The sequence below is a fragment of the Diabrotica virgifera genome, chromosome 8 (assembly GCF_917563875.1).
Source record: "Diabrotica virgifera virgifera chromosome 8, PGI_DIABVI_V3a".
Classification (NCBI taxonomy): domain Eukaryota; kingdom Metazoa; phylum Arthropoda; class Insecta; order Coleoptera; family Chrysomelidae; genus Diabrotica; species Diabrotica virgifera.
The window spans coordinates 77,701,284-77,724,235 of NC_065450.1; the positions used below are offsets into that span (position 1 = coordinate 77,701,284).

Consider the following 22,952-nt stretch of genomic DNA (forward strand, 5'->3'; position numbering starts at 1 on the left):
GATTGAGGGCAGCGAACTTGAAGTTAAGTCCGAAGAAATGTCACATGTTTCGACGAGAAGTTAAGTACTTAGGACATATTGTATCGAGTAATGGTGTAACAGCTGATCCTGAAAAGATTGATGCAATTAAAGATTGGCCAGTACCAAAAGATAAACATGAAATTAGAAGTTTCCTTGGCCTATGTACATATTACCGACGATTTGTCAAAGGATTTGCCAATATCTCCAAGCCCCTAACAAAGTTGACGGAGGAGGGCAAAGAATATACATGGAGTGAAGAGTGCCAAAAAGCTTTCGAACAACTACAAATGGCTCTGATCAGTGCACCGATATTAAGCTACCCGGGACAGGCAGGAAAATTTGTTTTGGATACCGATGCTAGCAACAGTGCTATAGGAGCTGTTCTCTCCCAAATCCAGGACGGACAGGAAAAAGTCATCGCTTATTTCAGCAAAGTCCTGTCGAAACCGGAAAGAAACTATTGCGTTACCAGAAGAGAACTGCTGGGTGTAGTGAAGGCTTGCGAACATTTCCATAAATACTTGTATGGCAGAAAGTTCCTTCTTCGCACCGATCACGCTGCTCTAAAATGGCTCATACAATTCCGTAATCCAGAGGGCCAGATGGCAAGATGGTTAGAACGATTACAAGAATATGATTACGAGATAGAACACAGGGCCGGAAGAGTTCACTCAAATGCTGATGCCCTTTCGAGACGACCATGCAGTGCGAATTGTAATCACTGTGCCAAATTAGAGGAACGATTTTGCCCCGTGAGACGAACCACCGTAATTAATGAGCAATGGCAGCCCCAACAGTTACAAGACGCCCAAGAAGATGATCCATGTATAAAAAGAGTATTGGATTGGATGCGGCAAGGTGAGAGACCTAGTTGGCAGAACATTAGTGCATGTAGTCCAGAAGTCAAGGCCTACTGGAGCCAATGGAATTGCCTGGTACTAAAAGATGATCTTCTGTACAGAACCTTTGAGAACGATGATGGTACAGAATCTAAGCTTCAGTTAATTGTACCTAAAAGTAAAGTGTCAGAAGTATTGCGTCAGTTGCATGACGGTACATCAGGTGGACACTTTGGTATTACGAAGACTCTGCAAAAGGTTCGAGAACGGTTCTATTGGGTGAACTGTAAAGATGATGTAAGAAGATGGTGCCGAAAATGTGAACTGTGTGCATCCGGTAATGGTCCGGTTGGTAAAAAGAGAGCACCCATGAGACAGTACAATGTTGGAAGTCCTATGGAAAGAGTAGCTATCGACATTGCAGGTCCATTTCCAGAAACCGATGCTGGAAATAAATACATCCTGGTAGCCATGGATTATTTTACAAAATGGACTGAGGCCTATGCATTACCAAATCAAGAAGCTGCTACCGTTGCAGAGGTACTTGTTAAAGAATTCTTTAGCCGATTTGGTGTTCCCTTGGAGATCCACTCCGACCAAGGGCGAAACTTTGAGTCAGCTCTTTTCCAAAACGTTTGTAAATTGATTGGTGCCAATAAGACCAGAACAACACCCCTGCATCCTCAATCAGATGGGATGGTCGAGAGGATGAACCGAACGATGGGTAAACACTTGTCCAAAGTTGTATCTGAACATCAGCGAGATTGGGACCAACACATTCATTTATTCCTGATGGCCTACCGCTCGGCCGTAAATGAAACTACAGGTCAAACACCAACCTGCCTGATGTTGGGTCGTGAAGTTCGGTTGCCCTGCGACCTAGAGTTTGGCTGCGGACCTTCCGAGGAACATGTTGCAGGCGAAGACTACGTTGACCGCCTGAAATTACGAATGAACAACATTCATGAACTTGCCCGACAACACATCCAGATAGCCAGTGACAGAATAAAAGATCAATATGATTCTCGATGCAAGAATGAAAGCTTCGAAGTAGGTGATCTTGTCTGGCTTTATAATCCGCAACGTCGTCGAGGCTTATGTCCTAAACTGCAAAGACAATGGGAAGGTCCATATGAAGTTAAGAAGAAAATAAATGACGTAATATATAGAATTAAGAAGTTGCCAAACGGTAAACCAAAAGTTATTCACATAAATCGTCTTGCACCATATGCTGGCTCAAATGAAACAGAAGAAGCACGAGTCCTCCAACAGGAGATGAAAGATGTCGCACAGCCAAGTTTTAATCAATTTATGTCAAATTACGCAGCGAGAAAGAGTGCTAGATTCGGCGTGACCACAGAAGTTCAGCAAGATCTGTTTGGTGTTCCAGAAAACGTCTCTCTGGCCCACTGTGTTGCCCAAGACCTCGAGATGACTAAAGGAATATCGTCCGTATTCAATAGAAAGTTCGGCCGCCTGGACGAGTTAAGAAATCAGCAGCCTAAAATTGGAAGAGTACTGCGATTGGAAGATGGTCCTCGATCTTTGCTGTATATGGTGACCAGAAAGTCTTATACGGACACGCCAAGCTACGAGAACATATGGCGTGCTCTAACTAATTTGAAGAAAATCGTGTGTAATTATGACATCAAAAATTTGGCTTTACCAAAAATAGGCCATGCAGTAGAAAATCTGGATTGGAAGATTGTGAGAAGCATGCTTGAAGTGGTCTTCAGAGGAACTTGTGTACAAATCACTGTGTGTTGCATGAACCCGAAGATGTCGTACCCTTCAAAGACAGTAGACTGTTATTTCTTCTTGAAGGGTGTATGCAGAGCTGGAGAGTCGTGTAGATTCCGCCATCCTGGGCCTTCATTTAGAGTTGCTGATCGAGACGCTCAGATCTTAAGAGGGGAGCAGTGTAGCGGAAGAGAAATCTTGGCCGATCCCCGTATAACAGTAAACACCTCGAGAATGACGTAATCGGATGTGCTAGGCCTCGCCGGAGAATTCTGGAAGGTACGTCACGTAGGCGGAACAAGCCGATAGCTCGAGATGGGAGTCGATTGTTCCAGAATAACAACTGGGTATAAATACGGGCATATTTTGTGAATAAGTTTAGTGTATAAGATAAATTCGTCTGTAACTTATATAAATAAAGTCGTATATAAATTACGAACCGCTAGTTTTATTGTAATTAGAAGTAATTACACTAATCACGCTACAATACAAATTTTATGGACAAAGCTTAATTAAAGTCAGAAAAAATAAATAAATAATATCTAACAATAACAATAACAAATACAATTTTCTGAAATTTGATAAATCGTCAATATAAAAAATATATACATAAATACAAAATATAAGTTAATAAAGTAAAGAAAAAAAAACAAAATCGATATATTGCAACAATTTATAGAAATTGCAAAGTGAATATACAACAAAGTATTTATAGACATAGGAACTAATAAGTTTAAGCTGCTGCATGTGACACCCAAATATAGATAAATTTGGTTACTTGTACATTACTGTAATTTCTTAGTTAGTCATTAAGAAACTCTTCTACTTAATAATATGGTCTTTTAGATAGATGAGCTTTTGTCATTTTAAAAATTTTTTTTAACTACTACCTTACCGTACTTTTTAACACGTACCTATATCATACAATATTTTTTCTACAAACGTCTTATATATTAACAATTATAATTTATTCATTCTCAATTACAGGACAATACCTACAAAAACTTTTACTTGAACTTGACTGACATTCCATTTTTATATTTTTCTTGACATTACATCAAAACTGCCTATACTGTCAATACGTAAATCAGAATAACATCTACTTTTATTTTTGTATATTCTAACAAATTTTAATAGTTTTTTTCTACAAACGTGTTAAAAATGCAATACAGTTTAAATTAAATTTTAAAAAACCTTTTAAACCACCTTTTTCAAATTGCGCAAGTTGTATTGTTAATATCTATTAATGTTAATAAATGAAATATAAATATTTTGACGTTTCACAATTTGACAATTCACTTTTAACTGCAGTGCCTTAAAATTTTTAAAGCACCGGTGCTTTAAAGTAGCATTTTTAACGCTCCTATGGAGTGCTATAAATTGCATTTTTAACACGTTTGTAGAAAATGATATTTAAAAACACTAATATATTCTTTCCACACCTTTTCTGGACTGATAAATACATAAATTAAAACATTTAGTAACGAACTCCATACTGCCTGTGTGCGCATGCGCGCACATTAATAAAATTTCACCCTCAATGAAATCGCGCCTAAAGAAGTATAACTTCAAAAACACTTATTATAAAATATTTCTAATAATAATAATGGTGTCTTTAATTTTGATGCTGAAGATATCACAGAGGACGAAGATTTCTTAGCTCTTCTTAATATAATTTCTTTTTCTTACTTAAAAAATGTACTTACCTACTTCTTATATTATTATAACCCAGTGATGCACATAGGCAGCACAAAAATAAATTAGATTTCTCAGTGTATAGGTACTTATGCTTTCTACAAACTTACCTATGCATGGTATAAATAAATACCTATTGCCATAAGTTTCGCTTGTGCTCCATTATGTATAAAAATCAGGTAAAAACAAATTGGAAAAACTTTTAAGAATGAAATCAAAAGAAAAAACATTCATTTGATATAAAATTTTTATTTTTATAAGCTAAATAACCAACCTTACTATTTAAACATGTTTTTCTTGAAGTAGAGTTAGCAGTTCTCCTTTTATTCCTTTCTTCCATTTTTTTTTAAATTGAAAATAAAAAAAAGAGTGTGTGTATACTTTGTACGCACGTAAGAAGTTATACTTCTATTAGGTATATGATTTCAACGAAATGAATATACTTTTATTTGTATTTTATTTAAATATTAAACTAATTTTAATACTTACCACTTACAAAATTTTTTTATTAAAACAATACCAAAAATAAAAAAAGAAGGAATATGAATTGTCCAAATTTGAACGCGGGACCTCTCGATCTCTAGTCGAATGCTCTACCAATAACCTACCACGCCTCTGTTTACATCACTTCTCGGACATAATTACAATCACGGTGACAAATTAATCAAGTGAAGTATAAAAATAAAAATGTTTGAATAATACTCCCGAGGAAGAAAAATCCAAAGACACAAAAATTATAATGAATATATTGATGTGATCTTGATTATTGATATGAGATAATATTCTTATCTGTCATTTAATTTAATCAATGCATTAATAATAATTTAATTAATTAACCAGATCACATATCAATATGTTTTCAATCTCAGGGCGAATCATAAAATTAATTACTTACTTACGTGGCTTCTCAGTATTTCTCAATGGTTCCTAATCGGGATAGGAAAGAAAAGAGTAAAATAATACACACATATGGGTTACAATTATAATCAAAATATTGTTTATTTTATTTAAATGGCAATCACTGCTTAATATGTGCTAGATCTTATTATTCTTAAAAATAACATTTACAAATGGGAATCTTATTTCCTTTTGGTTTCCAATTGAAAGTTTTTATTAACATTTAACTATTAGGATTTATTAGCAACAATTCTATTTAAGTTTGATGAAGCTTTTCTGATATTATTGATTATGTTCTTCAATTTATAATGTGGTATTTAATACGAAAAACCCATACATTCATGTCCAAACAAATGAGACTGACCTTTTTCTGGTGAACTGAGAATGTCTTCACACAAGACCCGTTTCCTGCTATCCTTGGCTGCGATCAAAACCTCGTCCTGGCTTTCAGTAATGTTCTCCTTTGAAGATTAGCTCGTATAGCTCTCGTTCCTGCTTCTGTCGTGATGCTGTGTTCTACCTTTTTCGAAACTGCAATCAGCTACCGGGACACTCTTGGCTAAAGGAGGTTCTTTACTCTCAACCTGGCCTACCTCTCGTTCCACGATAGATCTCCACACTCACGGAACTACACCGGCTTTCTCCTCTCCGTACACTACCGTCTACTACTCGACTTCACTCTCGACCGCTCAAAACATTCTGATCTATCTTTGTCATTCATTCCCCTACTTTCTAAATATCCCTTCCAGATTCACAAATCAACCTTCCACCACCAACTCTCATTCGCAGTATTCCTCAAAACCCAATTTTTAATCTTTCTAAATATGCTTAATGGATTTCAAAAGAAAATAGTTAATTCCCATTCTAAAATTACTTTCTACTATTTACAAAATTTAATGACCTATTCTCTATTTCAACTGAGTCTTATCTAGCATAGGCTAATGATCGAACCTTCCGCGAAAAACGATAATGGTACGCGCCATTCACTTTGTTTATTCTAAGCCCATTGTCCCGAGTTTCGTAAGCTTCTTCTAATCACTTCTTATAATTAAATATAACAATTTGTTGTATACAGGTTGTTCTAAATTTATATGCCCGTGGTTGAGAAAATTGAAAATATTTTATATTAAATTGAATTCTGCTTATAATTATCAAATTTTAATTTTCAGATCAAATAGAAATATAACAATATTTACTAAAAACACTAATATAGTCTTTCCACAGTTTCGTTGCACTAATACATACAGTCGGAAAAATGAAAGAATACCCATGAACGAACATATAAAACACGCTGTATTTTCTTGACACCGTGTCACAAAGAAAATTGTCCAGTGCAAGTATGTACATGTAACAATAATTATTACATGTACTTGCGCTGGCCAATTTTTTGTGTGACACGGTGAGAAGAAAATACTGTCTGTGTGCGCATGCGCCAAGGATAATAAAAATTCACTCCCAATCGCGCCTAAAGAAGTATAACTTCAAAAATATACTGTCCAGTGTGCACTCTCAAATCACTTGGCAGTAATACACAGTTTTAAATAAATTTCACACTAAGTTGTTTCTTCAGGGTGAACCTTTGTATGTTCACCCAAAGAAATTTTATGTCTGAATTGCTTAAAACAAATTTCACACTTGTGACGTTTTTCTCCAGTGTGAACTGACATGTGAGGAGTTAACTGAAATTTTTGATTAAACCGATTAAAACATATCTCACACTGTAAAGCGTTTTGAATGCTTGCTCAGATGGGGTCAGGAATTAACACAAACTACTTGGGTACTGGGGTCGAAATGGGGCTAAAGAAGAAGAAGCAAGAACATTCAGACGATCATTGCGAACGGCAGCTCAATTTAGTTCGGTGGCTGGGCGGTGAGTTCGTTTAGGGATGGAAGGGTTTAAGAAGAAAAGCTCAACTACCATTACCAAATGAACAAAGGATACTTACACAGACTGTAGGACCTTTAGGATTAGAGGAAAGTCCTCTAATTCTCTTCTGAGTACTTACTGGACAGATCTTTCTACTTACGGAAACCATTTGGGATAACATTCACAGGAGATTCCTCTTTTGGGTCTAAATTGGCAACTTTTTCATCTTTTTAGGCTTCCATGCCACTTTTGCTTTTTCTTTTGTACTAAAACTCACATTACATTTGTATTAGTAATATTTTTTAGCATTTTCCCAGAGGGTTGCATAAATAAAAAGTATGTGCATGGTCAAAACGTTTATTAAAAACTTTTTTTATTCCAAAGACATATTCTACAAACAGGAAATACATGACTTTTACTATAGGAATAACAATACAAAAAAATCTAACCTTTTACTGAAACAAAATGATTTTTATACTTGTAACATACAACACAATACAGTTTACTTTTAACATTATGGCAAAAAACATATTAATTTATCAATAGTTTTAAAACAACATTTAACTTCATCAATATTTACTAAAATTCTTTTTGACTTAACCTTGTACATGACCTACTTTCAAAAAAACAACTAGCTGTCAGTTGTCATTTCATATTATTTAATTTTACATTATTGAAGTTATACTTCTTTACCGGCGATAGAGGGTGAATTTTTATGTGGTAAAACCTAGCGACCGGGCGCATGCGCATTATAACTTTGTTCTGATTGGATGTTCAAATGACATGTCAAAAATTATTCAATATGGCGGCTGTGGCACAGCTGTAGTTAGATTATTTATGGTTGTTGCGTTTTAAAATTTGTGTGAAAAGAAACAACAAACAAAAGTTAGTTAATAGTTATACTGCCTTTTTAAATAGTTTTCATATACCTATATTTTTGGACTTTTGGACTATTTTGGACAAGGAAAACTCATTCTAATTTGGTAAGTAGTTTTTATTATAATCATATTGTAATTATACATTTGGATTAGGTTGAAATACATACATTTATTTTCTCAAGAATGCCGATTTTAGAGAGAAATCCCAAATTAGGTTCGATTTTTATTTTTAAATTATGATTTTTTGGCGTAGATTTATTTATCTAGTAGGTATGTAATGCTTTGATTTACATACTTAATTTGATTACCAACAGAAGTTCTACCAATCTTCATCTAATATATTGTTTTCTTACTGTTTTGTTATATTTTTATATTTTCCTCCACAAAATTTAAACTACATAATTTAATTTTCAAAACAACTGTCAAACAGTAAAACGTTCAGTTACCGTATTTTTCCACATGATAAATAATGTGGGATTGGACGAGTGAGTCTACGCATCGATTACGAATCAAAGCGCCACGAAATTCACGGGTTCAATTCCCGATGCAAGTTTTATTTTTTTATGCATGTTATGATTTTAAGTATATTTGTTATATAATTTTTTTTTTTCAGAAAATGCGTATTTAAAATTTTTGCCAACAATTATTATCGTTCAGAAATCATTTTTCTTTGTGGCATTTTTCAATGTGTTTGTGTGCGTTTTATTCTTTTATTTTTTAAATTTTTGGTATTGTCTTAAAAATCAGATAATATGTAGAAGTATAACTTCTTACGTGCGTACAAAGTACACACACATTCTTGTTTTTTAACAAATTATCCAGACAGCTAATAGAATACAACGAAGAATAACATCCTAAATCCTTTTTAAGTTAATTTTCCAACCTTTTCTATTTTTTTTACAAAACTTTTATGTTAAAATGAAAGCAATAAAATTCAATTCAATTTTTCAATCAACATGTTATTATAAAAAGATTACAATACCTTTTAAACAAACATTTTTTTGTCATACCACACTTTCCATAACAAAACTTTCCATAGACATTACAAGATTGAGCTTTTTCAAACATGGATCTGGGTACCTGTTGCATCTCATTGACAACGAAGTAAAACGACAACTTGAACTCTTCATCGTTAAATAATTTTCCATATTCTTTAGAGAGGAACACAGGGCACAGCAAACAAAGAAATTACGATGCCGTTAACTAATATAACACAGGAATTTTTTAAGTAGCGTCGACAAATTCTTCTGGCTACTTAAAACATCTTCAAACTCGCACAAATCCTTTAGGGATACAGGGATAACAGAACAGGGTATTGATTTCTAAACCAGTAATGTACCGGCAAAAATGCAGCAATTTTATGATGCCATCTTGTCAGTTGAATTCCACAGCCGCTTAGGTAGATGTTTTCGGCTTCTCTCTTCTTGTGGAATTAACGGCCGACGGCTCTTCCCCTTACCGGCTTGTATCGGGTGAGGTCATAAACGAAAAACATCGCGCTATTACCGTGCGATTCTCGTCCTTAAGGGTGCTAACTTGACAAAAATGATTTGCGTTGGCTCGGACAAACATAAGTTTGGGATTGCGACGTAGCGTTTCGCGCAGACAAGCAAACCATTTCTGCCAGTGGCGGACGGAAACAGGCAGATTTGAAATAAATTTTTATAAGTAAATCATAATAGTACCTAAATTATATTTAATTAAAGCGAATAATGAATTTGTTTCTTTTTATTTTCATAGTTTGTAATAATTTTGAAGCCTATAATCAGTTGCATTTGATAAAATAATGAGCAAAATATTAGAGTACTTTAATATATGACAAATTCCTCAATACTTACAGTTATGTAATAACATTATCAGACAGGAAGGAAGGATTACAAACAAGTGTTTATTTTTACTAATTCTAATATATTTATTTTCTAAACAATAATTCTAAACAAAGTTTTAATTACGATTCTTCGGATGATTCTAAGATATCTATTCTGGAATTTGAATCACTGTCCTCATCCTCAGAAAAGCTTTCTTCTGATGAACCAGTATTAATAAAAAATTTTAGGTTTTCCAGCGTAGCGTCTAACAAATGCTCTTTTTCTATTAGGGTGTCTTCATATTTGTTTACGTGTTTACATGTTACCCCATTCTTGTATTAACACTTCTGAAAATTTTTTTTTCGTTATATTTTCAACATCATTTATGTTGATTGTTGTATTATGACTGGCCACCCTACCTTTTACCAAAGCCCATATTTTTTCTATAGGGTTTAACTCCGGATGATAGGGAGGCAAGCAAAGTACTTTGTGTCCGTGCTGTTCAAGCTCATGATCTAATGCATAAACAGGTGGAAAACGTGGTTTATGGACTTGTATAATTTTGTACAATTCTGGCTTGGTTTACTGGAGTTTACTGGAAAAGGGATGCTTTTTTCTGTAACCACTTTACCATAATATCCTTACGGCTGGCAGATGTCACATTTTTTTCCATTGTTACGTTATGGTAGGATGCATTGTCAACTACCAGAACCGAGTTTTTGGGTAAGTTGGGTAAGAGCTGACTTCTGACCCACTTCATAAAATTAAGGTGGTTCATATCGCCATGATAGTCACCACTCTTGGATCCTGAAAGCAAAAATATGAAATTATTGTACAAATTTTTTTAGATGATTTCTCGGCGAATTACAATAATAATTTTATATTATTATCTTTACTTAATGTTCCGTTATCAAAAGCTTTTTGCCGAACGACCTTTGCCTTGTTATTAGTTTCATAGACAGCCTTTTGTGAAATTTTTTTAACAGTAGAATTTGGTTTACTGTGAAACTTAATTATAAAAGTAATTATGGCTTACATCATTGTTAATGTTATTAAAATTAACTTTTTAATTAAAAACATGTACCTGATTTAGAAATTAACAGAGCGTTAGGTACAAATCCAGTCTCTCCTCCAGCATGAACAATAATCAGGCTTTTGCCCTTAGAAATTGGTTTCTTGAACGTTTTTCCACTTTGATCGCCCCAGTAATATGGTGGAGTACGGCTGCTATGTATATAGGGTGTTTGGTAAAGAATGGGCCATAGCTTAACCTCAGGTTCCTGAGGTTAAAATAGGCCGATTTAAGCTAACTTACCTTAGTACAAAGTTTATAATAACCGAGATACAGGGTGTCAAAGTTAAACTTTTTTTTTATTTATTATTGAGTATTTCCTGACAGGTATGAGATAACAACATGGAATTTGGTATGTGGGGGTTTTTTGGGTCGAGAAAACTAAATTCCCTACCAAAAATTATGTATTGCCCAGAGGGCGCCACATACGCCTTTCAGCACTCATTTATTACGTTCAATATTTTTTATCCCTCACTCTGTATAATTCTGGCATTAAAATTTTTATTCTCTTGTTAGTTTTACTTAAAAAAGGTATACTTCTTTCATCTCCCTAAACTCAACCGTTTTCGAGATAAACGCATTTTAAATCTGCGATACACCATCATTTTTAGCATAATATCATTGTAGTTACACCCGAAAAATAACTTAAAACCATAAAATTATCCAAAAATGTATCGCAAATTTCTTCAAATGGAATTTGCGATGCAATGACATAAATTTGAGAACTGGCAAAATTATTATGGTTTTAAGTTATTTTTCGGGTGGAACTACAATGATATTATGCTAAAAATGATGGTGTATCGCAGATTTAAAATGCGTTTATCTCGAAAACGGTTGAGTTTAGGGAGATGAAAAAAGTATACCTTTTTTAAGTAAAACTAATAGGAGAATAAAAATTTTAATGTCAAAATTATACAGAATGAGGGATAAAAAAAATTGAACGTAATAAATGAGTGCTGAAAGGCGTATGTGACGCCCTCTAGGCAATCCATCATTTTTGGTAGGGAATTTAGTTTTCTCGACCCAAAAAACCCCCACATACCAAATTTCATGTTGTTATCTCATACCTGTCAGGAAATATTCAATAATAAATAAAAAAAAAGTTTAAATTTGACACCCTGTATCTCGATTATTATAAACTTTGTACTAAGGTAAGTTAGCTTAAATCGGCCTATTTTAACCTCAAGAACCTGAGGTTAAGCTATGGCCCATTCTTTATTAAACACCCTGTATAAGTTTCATCAGTATAAATTATGTTTCTACCCTCAGATCGAAATTTAATCAGCTGCTTTAAATACTCTGTTCGTTTTAAACGAATGTCATAACTTTCCATTAGGGCACTCCTATTGTATTCGGTTTTTCTCCCCCTGTAATTTGTTCGAGATAATTTGTTAACTTTAACAATTCTTACGTCGATTTACTTAAAGGTATTAACAGGTTTTCGGTTGTTTTGAAATGTGCTGCCTCTTGTTCCATAAATGTAGTAACATTATAAATGATTACCTTTGCTTGGCTATTCAATCCCAGCCCTTTGATTCCTATCTTTTTATGAGGCATATTGTTAAATAACTAATCACTAAACTTAACACACTAGAGATACACTAAATGTCTTAATAATACACTAATTACTACTATTAATATACCAAACACTAAGCTAAAAACTATTAATAAAATATCCAACACGATCAAATCGTTAAACACTCTCTGCGATATGTAATGCACTTCTAACTACGACACTGGCGATTAGCAAACTGGCCGTTTCCATGGTAACGCTAGTAAACAAGAACCACTGCGCATCATCGAGTTATGAATCATATTCCCAAACTTATGTTTGTCCGAGCTACCATGTATCTCCGGACACTGCAAAGAACTCCGAAGGTCACTCACACTTTGAAAATATGTGTTGTGGCAGTGGAATGTTCTTACAGGACGGATTTTAAAATATTTACGACATAATTAACTTCACGAAAATGAATTAGAAAAATAGATATTTTTGGAGATGGGTCGTAAAAGCATAATACCTATAGGTTTTTTCAAATGTTACAACTGATAAGGTGTTTCTCCACTGTGCACTCTCAAATGTACTTTCAACTGATCTGCTCTACTAAACGGCTTAAAACAAATTTCACACTTGTGAGGTTTTTCCACAGTGTGCACTCTCAAATGTCTTTTTAAGTTTTTTGATAGAGAAAATTCTTTAAAACAAATTTCACACTTATGAGGTTTTTCCTCAGTGTGCAGTCTTAAATGTGTTTTCACAGTACTCGCTACGCTAAACTGCTTAAAACAAATCTCACACTTGTAAGGTTTTTCTCCATTGTGCACTCTCAAATGTGTTTTTAAACCAGATGCTTCACTAAATTCCTTAAAACAAATTTCACACTTGTAAGGTTTTTCCCCAGTGTGCACTCTCAAATGTGTTTTTAAACTAGATGCTTCACTAAATTCCTTAAAACAAATTTCACACCTGTAAGGTTTTTCCCCAGTGTGCACTCTCAAATGTCTTTTCAAATCCACTGCTCTAATAAACTGTTTTAAACAAATTTCACACTTGTGAGATTTTTCCCCAATGTGCACTCTCAAATGTAGGTTCAAATTACTTGTTAGGCTAAATTGTTTAAAACAAATTTCACACTGATAAGGTTTTTCCCCAGTGTGCACTCTCAAATGTCTTGTCAAATCGACTGCTCTACTAAACTGTTTTAAACAAATTTCACACATGTGAAGTTTTTCTCCAGTGTGAACTGACATGTGAGAAATTAATTGATAGTTTTGAGCAAACCGATTAAAACATATCTCACATTGATAAGGTTTTTCTCCAGTGTGCACTCTCAAATGTGTTTTCATAGTACTTGCTTCACTAAACTGCTTAAAACAAATCTCACACTTGTAAGGTTTTACCCCAGAGTGCACTCTCAAATGTGTTTTCAAATTACCTGCTTGTCTAAACTGCTTAAAACAAATTTCACACTTGTGAGGTTTTTCTCCAGTGTGAACTGACACGTGAGAAGTTAATTGAAATTTATGATTAAACCGAGTAAAGCATATCTCACACTGATAAGGTGTTTCTCCAGTGTGCACTCTCAAATGTACTTTCAACAGATCTGCTCTAGTAAACGGCTTAAAACAAATTTCACACTTATGAGGTTTTTCCCCAATGTGCACTCTCAAATGCCTTTTCAAAGTACTTTCTGTGCTGAACTGTTTAAAACAAATCTCACACTTGTAACGTTTTTCCCTAGTGTGCACTCTCAAATGATGTTTTAAAGTACCAGTTTGGCTGAACTGTTTAAAACAAATTTCACACTTGTAAGGTTTTTCCCCAGTGTGCACTCTCAAATGTGTTTTCAAATTACTTGCTACGATTTGCTTGAGACAAATCTCACATTTATAAAGTCTTTTTCCAGTTACAACTTTCACATTTTTATTTAAAGTTTTTCCTTCAGTGCGTTGACTCTTATCATTTCCTTCGTAAGATGAATCTTCAATGAGTTTCTTCATAATGTCCACTTTGGTTTCATCTTGGAGATAACCTAAAATACAAAACCAACTATAATGTAATCGGTAATGGCTTTAATTACGATTTAGAGACCACTACCAACTGTCTATGGCCATTTCAACCTCTTGGTATCTTCAGAAGAGCCTGCAGTGTGCTCTGAATCCGAATCAAATATTTCTGCCATGTATGCCAATTATAATAAAATAATGAACAAACATACGCAGTAGAGATATCTAATAAAATATAGGCGAAACCCAAGAGACTCCATTTTCAAATAAATAATATTTAAAAGTAAAAATCTAAAAGATTTCTTAGGTGGGAAACAAATACCCTATGCTTCTAGAATTTGCAACAAAAAAGGGGGCGATAAATGCATATACGTTGGGAATCTATAATATGTATTCCACAACACATCAATAATTTATCTAGGTAAATATCAACAAATCTGATTTCTAGCACTCAATAAATGAGTAAAAACACAGGTAGGTAAAATCATGTAGTTCATGTTAGAACCATACAAGTAAAATCAAAAATGAAAAAATTATGCATTAACGTTTGGAGTTTTCTTATCTATATAAATAAAAATGAATGTTTGTATGTATGTATGTATGTATGTTCCTTATAGACTCGCAAACTATGCATTTGATCGTATGATGACCTTAATCGAAGTTGTTGTACATGAACCCGGGATGGTTTCTGAGTTGGTACGACCAATCTAAGTAAAAAGGGGGCTTGCCCCCCATAATTATTTTTTATTTTTTTAGGCAAACTGTTCTTTGTTAATTTTATATGATGTAGAATCAAAAGATACATACAATCCTAAATTTTCACTTTTCTATCACCAACCGTTATTTTTTAACAGCCATCTAAATATTATCTCTTCTATATAAATAAAAATAAATGTTTGTATGCATGTATGTATGTTCCTTATAGACTCGCAAACTATGTATTTGATCGTATGATGATCTTAATTAAAGTCATGAACCTAGATGCCAACTCCGCGAGTATCGAGAATCGGCGAAATTGATGAATTCAATGGAGGGTATGATATTGTAAAATTTGTGAGAAGTGAAAGACTGTTATGACTGGTATATGTCTAGAGACAAGAAGATACAAAAACAATAACGAAAATATTACAATATATGTCGACATGAAAACGAAATAAATGAAGGCCTAGAACCATATGGTTTTTTGACGTTGAAGACGACCTGAAAACTATGAATGTACGACAATGGACAAGGACATAACTATACAGGCAGAGACCAATCCAGGTTGATGGTGTCAAAGGAACAAGAATAATTAAAAAATACAAACACCAGTGAATTTTTGCCCTTTTATGACCTATTCTTATTTGTTAATGGCCAGATTAGTAACTTAATAATTTCTAACCGAGTACGATAACTGACCAGTAATAATTATCAGTTGAAAGACCAGTCATCCCACCAGGCGTCTAACGGTGTCACTTTTTACTCAGTAAACAGCAATACAGTTGTTTATGTATCGAAAGTAGTAGTGGCGATTAATTGGTAGTTTACTTTCTCAATGTAACTCTCAAGTAAATTTATTATTAATTTGCTGGGCCACAATCACCAAGGAGAAATACAAAGGAGAGGATGTCCTTGTCCCGCGTATTCCGATGATTCCAACAGATTTGCCATTTGATTTCAGATATCTACAATGTGCCGTGCCCTTGGCTTTTACCATGACGATAAACAAAGCGCAATTTTTTGGAACTAAAAAGCATGTGAACTTTAGTAAATTTTATGTATTTCTAAGGTGGTACGAAGTTCGCCGGGTCAGCTAGTTTTAAATATATTATTTATCATCCAGGAAAGGCTAATGATGCAGCTGATGCACTATCAGAATATGCAATAATATAAATTATAAATAATACAAACAAGTTATATCAATGACATTCAGATTTATCGCATCCTAGGATTACTCGTATGGACCATTTTATAAAAATTCGAAATTTACCCCATTCTCTAGATGAAATTAAACAAGTAATTACCTCTTGTCCAATCTGCGCAGAAATTAAACCCAGATTTTATAAGAGAGAAGATGATAAACATTTAATAAAATCAACATCTCCGTTCGAAAGATTGAACATTGATGTTAAAGGTCTAATACCCAGTTGTTCTAGAAATTCCTTACAATCGTTGATGAATTTTCAAGATTTCCATGGGCTTTTCCATGCTCAGATACATCCAGTCAGATAGTAATTGAATGTTTGAATCAACTATTTTTACTCTGGGCTAATTAGCAAAATACAAGGAAAAGTTATTTACCAGCAATTTTATTGCTTGAAACGGATCTTATGATTGTATATATTAATAATATAGATATGCAAAGTCCGCAGATAGTGTGCTACTTTTTTTATAAACAAAATGGCGCCCGAAAATCGTGTTTTTTCAATTTTGTGCTCTATAACCCCAAAGATTTTAACTTTACACCAAAAACACCCAAATAAAAATTCACAGTAATTAAATTCTGCATAGAGACGTGTTTTTCCCGATTTACTTCGACGAAAATTTTCCCCGGAAATGGCGGGTTTTTCTAACAAAATCTTTAATTTTCAACTAAAATTGTAGATAAGTAATAATTGTTTATCAATAATTAAATAACTTGGTAATATAAAAGCTCTTTTCGTGTAGATAATAATTCCAGAAGCCCATGGAAATTGAATGAATAGTTTAGCAACAATTGAATTGTTAATTAAAAATTTACGGTCGCTATAATAACCACAATAATTATGATACATAAGAATAACTACGATTTTTGTATAAAAAGACACTGTACTTATCTAATGTACTTTACAGAATTGAAATTGGACCATTTAAGCGGCCTCAGGAATATTTTAAAATTATAAACAATTTTTTAGCTTATAAACAATTAGAATATCTCGGGAAATATTCAATTAAATTAAATCATGAAAACAGTATTGGCAAAGAAGTGGCAGGACGCTTCTTTAAAAAGAAAAAAACGTTTAATTGTGATAAGTGGTTCCTGTGATACAACCGGTCAAATTTGACCGGCATTTAAGGCAAAGATATAAACAATGGGATCATAATTTTTGAACCATCAAATTTTTAGTTTTGTCCTCTTTCTCCACAAAAATTTTCATATCTTTGAAATAACCATAACATATATTATAATAAAAACTATCGATATTATGAGTGAAAATTGCCACAAATAGCAAAATTTCAATCAAAAATGAGGTTGGAGAAAATGTAATCTCAAAGTTCAAAATCGGTATACGTTAAAAAAATGCATTTTCTCGGCTTCCCATGGAGCAATTTTCTTCATTCTTTTTTTGTTCCCAATGAACTCGAGTAGAGCCATCTAACTAACGCATTATTAAATGTCAAACTTGCTTTTGTTTTGTTATAATATATTAATTTATTTATAAGAAAAGAAAACTACATATTTTTTCCAGTTGCAGAATTTTTTTAGGTAAAATTACTACAAGTGTACTTTTTACCGTTAAAAACACAAATATTCTCATTTGAAAGCTGTATAATTATTTAAACAAATTAAAAATTTTTGTTATAATCAATAAATTAATTTATTATAACAAAACAAAAGCAAGTTTGACATTTAATAATGCGTTAGTTATACGGCTCTACTCAAGTTACTTGGGAACAAAAAAAGAATGAAGAAAATTGATCCATGGGAAGCCGAGAAAATGCATTTTTTTAACGTATACCGATTTTGAACTTTGAGATTCAACATTTTCTCCAACCTAATTTTTGATTGGAATTTTGCTATTTTTGGCAATTTTCACTAGTAATATCGATAGTTTTTATTATAATAATATATGTTTTGAGTATTTTAAAGATATGAAAATTGGTGCGAAGAAAGAGGACAAAAATAAAAAGGTGATGGTTCGAAAATTAGGATCCTATTATTTATATCTTTGATGTAAATGCAGATAAACTTTGACCGGTTGTATCTCAGGAACCACTCACCACAATTAAACGTTTTTTCTTTTAAAAGAAGCGTCCTACCGCTTTTTTTTCCAATACCGTTTTCATGATTTAATATAATTTAATATTTCCCGAGATATTCTATTTGTTTATAAGACAAACAAGAATGTGTGTGTACTTTGTACGCACGTAAGAAGTTATACTTCTACTACATATTATGTGATTTTTAAGACTATACCAAAAATTTAAAAAATAAAAGAATAAAACGCACACAAACACATTGAAAAATGCCACAAAGAAAAAATGATTTCTGGACGATAATAATTGTTGGCAAAAATTTTAAATACGCATTTGCTGAAAAAAAAAATTATATAACAAATATACTTACAATCATAATATGCATAAAAAAATAAAAAAATAAAACTTGCATCGGGAATTGAACCCTTGAATTTCGTGCCGCTTTGACTCGTAATCGAAGCGTAGACTCACTCGTCCAATCGCACATTATTTATCATGTGGAAAAATACGGTAACTGAACGTTTTACTGTTTGACAATTGTTTTGAAAATTATGTAGTTTAAATTTTGTGGAAGAAAATATAAAAATATAACAAAACAGTAAGAAAACAATATATTAGATGAAGATTGGTAGAACTTTTTGTTGGTAATCAAATTAAGTATGTAAATCAAAGCATTACATACCTACTAGATAAATAAATCTACGCCAAAAAATCATAATTTAAAAATAAAAATCGAACCTAATTTGGGATTTCTCTCTAAAATCCGCATTCTTGAGAAAATAAATGTATGTATTTCAACCTAATCCAAATGTATAATTACAATATGATTATAATAAAAACTAGGTACTTACCAAATTAGAATGAGTTTTCCTTGTCCAAAATAGTCCAAAAGTCCAAAAATATAGGTATATGAAAACTATTTAAAAAGGCAGTATAACTATTAACTAACTTTTGTTTGTTGTTTCTTTTCACACAAATTTTAAAACGCAACAACCATAAATAATCTAACTACAGCTGTGCCACAGCCACCATATTGAATAATTTTTGACATGTCATTTGAACATCCAATCAGAACAAAGTTATAATGCGCATGCGCCCGGTCGCTAGGTTTTCCCATATAAAAATTTACCCTCTATCGCCGGTAAAGAAGTATAACTTCAAAAATTGTTTATAAATTTAAAATATTCCTGAGGCCGCTTAAATAGTTCAATTTCAATTCTGTAAAGTATATTACATAGGTACAGTGTCTTTTTATACAAAAATCATAGTTATTCTTATGTATCATAATTATTGTGGGTATTATACTGCCCTGTTAAGGTAAAAGGCAGTAAGTGACATTTTTATCAAAAATGAGATATTAATATATCCTACCTAAGTAGTAATTGCTGTAACTTTTACAAAGGGTTTGGTGCAAATTTATAGTCAACTTATACCAGAACTAGCAATGGCAAAAAGCAGTAACTAACAAAGTAACTCTCAATGTGATGGTAACAGTCAGTATCCAACAGAATAAATAACTAATTACTGCTGTTTGCCTACACAGAGATCTGGAACATAATTTTGAATGTGAATTTAAATGGCAGTATCTACTTAGTACAGTAGATACTGCTATTTTCCTTCACATTTGTATTCAAAGTTTGTATTGTATCATGACATAAGGCAGTATTTTCTCAGATACTGCCATTTGCGTAAACATCACCTGATTTAACATCCGTTAAAATAAACACATGACAGAAAATAAACTAGAAATTCCTAGTAAATTACGCGACAATTGTAAAGGTGTCACTACGCAAAAGAAACAAGGTATAATTTCACAATTGTGCCCTCTCATACCTGAAAACAGACGGCATTTTGGGCTTTCATTAAAACAAGATGAGATAGAAGACTTAATAATTTTCAAATAGTTTTTCAATATTATGTTAATAATTAAGCCTTTTTTCTTTTTCTAATGTGAATTACATTTGATTACACTACCGCTTTATTCTGCATTTTTGTTTTATTTTTAAAACCGATATTTACATAAAGCTGTCAATTCTATATTTCTGCTTAAGAAAACAACTTCATTATTAGGGCAAACAGCAGTAACTGCTGAATTTTCAGCCAAAAAAACAAGTAACACAATTGTTTGATTTGTCAAAAATTAATACATATTTTTTAATGTTTTTCTGCTTAAAATTAAAGAAATAATAAATTGTGTGAAAGAAAAAATCTTAAATTACAAATAACTCAAAACCAATATTTTGGCACTTACTGCTTTTTACCTTATCACAGCAGTATAGCGACGGTAAATTTTTAATCAACAATTCAATTGTTGCTAAACTGTTCATTCAGTTTCCATCGGCTTCTGGAATTATAATCTATACGAAAAGAGCTTTTATATTGCCAAGTTATTTAATTATTGATAAACAATTATAATTAAAGATTTTGTTGGAAAAACCCGCATTTTCCGGAAAAGTTTCTTCGAAGCAAATCAGGAAAAACACGTCTCTATACAGAATTTAATTACAGTGAATTTTTATTTGAGTGTTTTTGATGTAAAGTGAAAATCTTTGGAGTTATTGAGCAAAAATTGAAAAAAACACTATTTTCAGGCGCCATTTTGTTTATAAAAAAAGTAGCACACTATCTGCAGACTTTGCATACCTATATTATTATTATATACAATCATAAGATTCGATTCCAGCAATAAAATTGCTGGTAAATAACTTTTCCCCAAAAATGACCTATTCTCCGATAATCTGCCCAGACTATTTGATTATTCACCCTGTGCAAGTACTTGGAGGTGATACGAGAAACGATCACACATGAATAGAGGAGAAAATAAATCATATTGTCTTAAATAAATCATATTGTCAATTGAAATTGTCAAATTGACATATATTTCATACTTACTGTCATTGAAGAAGAAAAATTATATGTTGCTCCACAATATTGATATCATATATGCAATTATTATATAAAAGTAAATTTAATTAATTGTATTTTGCTTACAGTACTGCATTTTAATAATTCATTTTATTTACTACATACAATTATTTACTTTTAATAACATAACCTCAATATTACTTTTCCTTCTTATAATTTTTTTTGGGTTATGGCAACCTTTTTTGGGCTATACTTGACAAGTATCCAGCAACCAATATAATAATATAATTAAAAGTGCGAAAAATGTTGCTGAGCTATGAAACCAGGAGTCGCTTTTCCGAACTTGTACGGGTCCCAATATAGAATGCCGGCATATATACATTCTGACAGGGGAACTAGCTTTACGTCACAAGAATTTATTAATTATCTACACTCTAAAGGAATATCTTCGAATAGAACAACACCATATAACCCTGAACGACATTAGAACTGAGAGTGAGAGCTTTGAGATGCTACATATTCTCGATACTGTACTGAGATGGATATCAATATGGACTTGAAAGCTGGACCTTGAAGCATGAACACATAAATAAACTAGTCATTTGAAATGTGGTGTTACAGAAGGATGCTTAGAATAGGATGGAGACAGAAGTATTGCGTGAAATGGGCAAAGAATGTGAAATAATAAACACAATAAAAATAAGAAAGTTACAATATCTGGGACACGTAATGATGGGACAGTGATATGAAATGCTAAGACTGATAATACAGAGAAAGATAAGAGGCGGAAGGAGTAGGTTTAGGAAGAGGGAGAGTGTCATGGTTGAAGAATCTAAGGGACTAGCTTTAATGCAGTTCAATAGAACTCTTCAGAGCAGCAGTAGAGGGTAGATAGAGTAAAGATAGTGATGATGATATCCAACCTCCGATTAGGAGAAGAAAGAACTACTAAGTATTTTGTTACTAACCTATTTCAGTTTTTTGGTTTTCTTCAAATGGGATAAGGCTATTTCCATGTTGTTCTATTTCTGTATCTATGGGATATTTCTTCAAGCCTAAAGAATCATCTGTGCCATGAGTACTTTGCCTATTGGATTCCTCCTGAATTTCGCATTTAAAGCCATTCAAGAGACCATCATTATACTCTATTTCTTCAATCTGACATGTTTTCTCGCTAATTTCCTGTTTCACTTCCATTTCCATTTGACTACACTTGATTTTATGTATTCAAATAGTAATTTTACACCCAAAAAGTGAAATGTGTGAAATGGCCAGTTTAATTATGGTTTATTAATTATTTCAATTTTTGTTTATAGTTTATTGCTTTGCTAAGGTTTATTGACATCATTTGACATTTGCAATTTTTTTGGTTATGTTGCAAAATGTCAAAATCCCATCTACAGGCATATATCTTTTTTTTATAACGTTTGCATCAATTTTGTTTCATTAGCATTACAGGTATAGGCCTTCGATTCACTGTTGCCAAATTTTAACGTTCTGGCCTTGTTACGCCTTGACTTGTCTTTTTTGTTGGTCTCGTCCATTGGACCGTGATAGTATGACGTCGACGTCAAAACGTCAAAATTTTTCCAAACACGTTGTGTCTAGGTATATGCTAACGTGTACGCAAATAAAAAAGTTAGGTAGAATTAAACGTCATAACAAATATCTTTCTATCAAACAAACACTAAACATATCAAAATAGCGTGTATCAAAATATACAGTCACTGCCCACGCTAAATAGTCACTAGCTTGATGAAGTTTAACTTTTTTATTTGCGTACATTTTAGCGTGTACCTAGACACAACGTGTTTGGAAAATTTTTTT

At 32.8% G+C, this 22,952-nt stretch overlaps 1 protein-coding gene across 1 annotated transcript; it reads right to left on the bottom strand.

Annotated features, from left to right (window-relative positions):
• Positions 1-11,986: 11,986 nt before the first annotated feature.
• On the bottom strand, positions 11,987-22,952 carry LOC126889337 (zinc finger protein 227-like). The gene is made up of 2 exons (XM_050657569.1): positions 22,094-22,952; positions 11,987-14,350 (listed from the first exon to the last, which is right to left on the bottom strand). Exons 1-2 carry the CDS (start codon positions 22,326-22,328, stop codon positions 12,858-12,860), a joined length of 1,728 nt encoding a protein of 575 aa, XP_050513526.1. The 5' UTR covers positions 22,329-22,952; the 3' UTR covers positions 11,987-12,857.

What these genes read in the sequence shown, in the direction of transcription:
- LOC126889337 (XM_050657569.1), bottom strand. Translation starts at nt 22,328, where the DNA reads ATGGAAATGGAAGTGAAACAGGAAATTAGCGAGAAAACATGTCAGATT. An exon ending in AAACCAAAAAACTGAAATAG is followed by an intron (nt 14,351 to 22,093) that starts GTTAGTAACAAA and finishes TTTGTATTTTAG; the next exon opens with GTTATCTCCAAGATGAAACC.